Here is a 4,524-nt window from a genome sequence, read left to right on the forward strand (position 1 = left end):
CCGACTGAGTGCTGATGATGAAGAGAATATAACGACGCTTCATATTGCTTGCGGACCTCTGAGTGATGAAGATAAGCCCAGTGGAGTGGAGATTCCTGAAGAGGTGGTGAAAAACGACAGGTGTGGGTGTCGAACCCGCGACCTCCTCAGGTCCTCAGTGACGAGGCTTCTATACGAACCTTCTTGCATGCATTGAAAAACGCAAAAAATCTGCTGAGGTTTGCGGAGCTCTCTTCTGTTCGCGTCTCGAGTCGGACCCAGACTTCATTAGGTATATAAGATTTCCTACTTGCCCAACATCATCATTTCTGCAAGCCTTCAACCAGGAGCACCTCGAAATGCTGGTAGACCTGCCAATACGCTGGAGGACGATCACACATATAGACTTTGGCGCACTGGAGCAAGGCAAAGGGAAAGTCCAAATACTGTGAGATGGGTCGGGAGCCTCTGGAGCTGATCCGAGAGTTGGTCATTTTAGACGCCCTCTGCTGGGCATGCTCTCAAAGTCGGGCCTCACGCATATCAATGTTGATCTCAGCAGTGCCACTGAAAAGGTGGGAGCCCCTGTGCAGGGGTGATGCTAAGAAGTGGCCTTGGGTAGGCTGTGAAGGCACTTGGAGAGAAAACAATGAAAAATCGAGAGAAGTATTGGAAAGGTTTCGAGGACGAACTTGAGACATTCACGGCAGCCACTAAACGGTCAGACTTTCATCGTCTTCCGCATGAGCATGTTACCCGGTAGATTTACCCCGAAGTGGTCTTGTGAGGACCCGGTCGCTGGCGAGAAGACTGAGTAGTGCATGTTGTTGTTATAATTTTTCAACGAGATCATCGTCGTCATCATCAATCATCGGTGCATTACTTGTATTTTCGTAAGTCGAATAGCTGTTGTGTTGTCACATAGTGGGAGGAAGTCACAAGATTCAACCTAGATAGGATAAACGGTTACATACAGAGTGTTGTCAAGGAGAATGCCCGATTATGGTATATCAAGGAGTCGTAGTGAAACTAATGTGGAGCTAGCCGCAAGTAAGACTGGAGACGTCTTGTAAACGGTAGAGAGCGTGGCAACGATCGCGTCTCAGGCCCAGCATTATTGACTCGTAGTAGCAGTTGCTGCTGCCAAGTCGGTCCTCAGCAGCGGCCCTCTCATCTGGCAGCAGCACCTGCATACAGTTTTGGAGCTCCTCGACATGTCCTTGGGAAATTCAAAGTGGGTACGCCTGCCGTCCATGGAGTAAGCTTCTCTGTAGATACCATATCGCCTGGCTTACTCGAGGGCATCTTATGTGGAAAGTTCTCAGAGTGTGGTAAGGGACTACAGTGAGGATATTTCGAGTACTCTTTGTCGGTGTTGGAATAGATGTTTGCTGAGGTTCCTCACCTATTATAGGAATTTGGGTAGAAGTGTACAGTAACCAACGAGAATTTCCTCGGAATTTTCACATTGTCACCGATACGTGTAGTTGACCATCTGCATACCCCCCCCCCCCACACACTGCCCTCTCTAGGTCCATAACATCCCGGGGCCAGGAGCCTACGAGGAGCCTTCTACTATCAGTGTTGGGGCCTCACAAACGACAAGGCATGCTCCGCGGTTTAGGTCGGGGGCCTGGCCAGCAATTCCCTTAGTGATTTCTCAGCACTTAGTTTCGGCCTCTCTCAAGCTCCACGGTTCCCTGAGAGATGCCACTCGAAGCTCTACCATGCCCAAGCGTGAGGGATGCCTCTCGTCCGTGTGTGCTTGGATTGGACCCTAGATACCCTTTTGGGCAAGACTCTTCGGCTGAGGGCCCTGGTGCTAGTCACTACTTTGGTGGTGATAAGGATCTGGGAATGCAGTCTAGAAGAGCTCCCAGCTATTCTCTGGGGGATCGCAGGGAAAAGTATCATATGAATTGTAGAGGCTATTGGTGGAGGCCCACGCCTGGTCCTGATGCTTATAAGATTGAGGAGAAACGGTGAGTCGATCGTAGTCGTCGCGAAAGCTCTCCTCAGGTCTCAACGATTTCGTGAGACATCTCTGTTCGTAGGTACTGTAACGATTTCAACAATTCTCTGAAGTCCCCAGCCTTCACAGTCGCTCGAGAGGAGGGTCGGAAGAACGCGGTCGCCCTTAGGACCAGCAGCGCCACAGGGCCTCATGTGGGGCCTGGGAAGTGAGCAGGCAGTTGCTCTCGAACGCTAATTCCAGCCCGGCCTTGCCAGATACGATCATGTGACGTCATTGATCACCTCGCCGAGTGGGAAGACCTTCTGAGCGTTCGTTATAGAGCATGTGACAATCAACTTTAGTTTACCAATCCCCCCCCCTGCAGTTGTTCCCAGTCTTTGAGTTTGTCTCTTTGTTGGATCATGACACCCATGCGATGTCTACTCGTATGCTTCATTTATCATACCTCTAGTGTGAGAGCTCAGATTGGAAGGCTCTACTGTAGCCCTCTTACTAGCCCAAGGGTTCTATGTGCAGTGGAAAGTGCCAATGTCCACGATGGAAAGGTGTTCACTGCGTGGAGGCTGAGTCACTTGATCTCGCACATCACTGAGCTCACCAAAACACCGGTCGATGAGGCCCCAGCAAGTCACTTCAGTATCAGCTCTTTAGTATTGAGGAGGACCAAGACGGCAGACCCTCCGGTCATCAGAACCGTCCGTTATAAGAGCGGCTCGTGCCCGGTGAAATACGGCCACGCTATTGTGACCGTCGGAAAATCTTGTTTACACGTGCCTGGTCTGGTGAGCTTAACTGGTGACACTTTGTTCAGTTTACCCAAACGGTTTGACAACTCTTACGCGTGTGAGGCGGAGGCTTGCGATGGGATGCTCCTCCGACGTGTCACCCCTGTGTCACTGCCATCTAGTACTCCTCCGATGAAGATAGTTTTCAAGAGCGATGAACCAGAAGTGACGCTAGACTTGTTATTAAACACGACTACCTCCTCAATGAAGGGCACAATAACTGATGTGATATATGTTAGGAAGGGTCTCTATCTAGATGAGGAAACAGTTACGGTAGGCTTCAGCGGCTCATCAGAAGCTAATGCCGAGGCATGTCGCCTAATGACCGCGGGGAGCCCCACCAGAGAGGTCTTCGGCCAGGCAGTAGTGTTCGCTGTGGAGGGCGAGTACATCCTCTTCCTTAAACGACAGGGTTCGAGATTCATCGTACTAAGGGAAAAAAGGAGGTAGGCCCCGTCTCCTCATGTGCTCTCATCGGAGTGTTATTATTCTATCAGGGAGGAGATCGGCCCTGAAGACTGGGTCATGTGAGTTACTATCAAAAGGCAACCTTACATGTTAGTGCCTCCTCATGTTTCAGGGTTGACCCAGAGGGGCCGGCTACACCAAGGAGTGCATCTACGTGAGTGCAATTCACCAGCCTGTAAGATTCTTTCACGTGTGGTTCAGGTTGGGAAGAGCAGAAGACGATTGGCTGATACTGTGGGCCATCGGAATATCCCAACTAACGTTCGTCGCATGCTTTCATCCCTTAGGAGCTCACATCTGTTTCCGCCTCATTCGGCCAGTTCGATGAAAACATGAAGTCATTCGGTGTCCTTATGAACCTCCGTTGTATCGCCAACACTTGTCCATTGTTGTACGTGTGAGATCTGATGTAACCAACACTGCTTGCTTTGTTGAGTTTCCGTAGTATCATATCAATTCCATTGTAGTCGAAACTACATCCATTTACTCAATAACATCGCCTAGGTTCGAAAAGTTGTTGCTCTATCTTGACTGCTTTTACAACTCATCCGATCGCGCTGATTTATACTCACCTTCATATCTGATCTACATATTTCACAACTTGGTACCCTCTTTCCAGAGATATTTGTAATTTATATACTCTATTAAATCTGGTCATCAGAGCCTTTGTCAAGGCATGGACCAAACGTTCTAAGCCTCCAACGATTATACACTCTTTGTTGATCATATAGCCTCTACGAAGGCCAATCAAGGTTGGGGAGCGATATTGGAATATATATTCGCTTTCCTCAGCTCAGCTCAGGAGTTCACCCACAAGTTTGCACGCTAGTACGGGCGGAAATGTAGAAGAATCATTTCGAATTCCCAAAAATTTCCATGATTTTTTTATATTGTGGTTGCCCACGTGCATATTTTCCCATATTGCCTAGAAGTACCAGCTCAGTCCGCGTCGTGTTTTATACTATTCAACTCAAAAGCCATCCACACATGATGAAATTTGATACTCATAGTCAGCTCCTAGTATTATAGCTACAAATAATGTGGGAATACGATTACAAGTCATCATCCACTATTGAAGTGGCGGCGATGAGGACCTCCCAGTTGTGAGAGGGGTCTCGGAAGATACGGTCTCTTTGGTCTTCGAGCGTCGTTTCTGAACGATCAGTTTGTTGTAGTCGCTACTGTGATGGTGTTCTTCCATAGAGTCAAGAAGACCAATGTCTCCAGTTGGGTGCGGTCTGTCATGACACAGTTGTCTCAAAGCAGTTCATTAACTCCCTACCTGGCAGCGTATTTAGCAAGGCCGATGAAAAGCCC

General features: G+C 48.9%; 4 protein-coding genes across 4 annotated transcripts in view; 3 read left to right on the forward strand and 1 right to left on the reverse strand.

Moving 5' to 3' along the window:
• Pmar_PMAR010462 (conserved hypothetical protein) overlaps positions 1 to 189 on the reverse strand; it is a gene marked incomplete at both ends in the record, with an annotated part of 1,383 nt that extends 1,194 nt beyond the window's left edge. The window contains one exon of the mRNA XM_002773048.1: positions 180 to 189. Coding sequence (XP_002773094.1) covers positions 180 to 189 — 10 coding nt within the window. The remainder of the gene's footprint in view (positions 1 to 179) is intronic.
• Positions 190 to 338: 149 nt separating this feature from the next.
• Pmar_PMAR010463 (hypothetical protein) lies at positions 339 to 797 on the forward strand (the record flags this gene model as incomplete). The annotated part of the gene is made up of 4 exons (XM_002773049.1): positions 339 to 427; positions 479 to 554; positions 602 to 699; positions 743 to 797. 4 exons carry the CDS (start codon positions 339 to 341, stop codon positions 795 to 797), a joined length of 318 nt encoding a protein of 105 aa, XP_002773095.1.
• A 790-nt stretch (positions 798 to 1,587) lies between these two features.
• Positions 1,588 to 2,260, forward strand: Pmar_PMAR010464 (hypothetical protein; the record flags this gene model as incomplete). The annotated part of the gene is made up of 5 exons (XM_002773050.1): positions 1,588 to 1,603; positions 1,644 to 1,716; positions 1,761 to 1,961; positions 2,034 to 2,159; positions 2,209 to 2,260. The coding sequence occupies 5 exons, from the start codon at positions 1,588 to 1,590 to the stop codon at positions 2,258 to 2,260; spliced, it is 468 nt and encodes a 155-aa protein (XP_002773096.1).
• Positions 2,261 to 3,060: 800 nt separating this feature from the next.
• On the forward strand, positions 3,061 to 3,270 carry Pmar_PMAR010465 (hypothetical protein; the record flags this gene model as incomplete). Its single annotated transcript, XM_002773051.1, has 2 exons — positions 3,061 to 3,185; positions 3,237 to 3,270. 2 exons carry the CDS (start codon positions 3,061 to 3,063, stop codon positions 3,268 to 3,270), a joined length of 159 nt encoding a protein of 52 aa, XP_002773097.1.
• Positions 3,271 to 4,524: the final 1,254 nt, after the last annotated feature.

Source organism: Perkinsus marinus (assembly GCF_000006405.1).
Source record: "Perkinsus marinus ATCC 50983 genomic scaffold scf_1104296959626, whole genome shotgun sequence".
Lineage (NCBI taxonomy): Eukaryota > Perkinsozoa > Perkinsida > Perkinsidae > Perkinsus > Perkinsus marinus.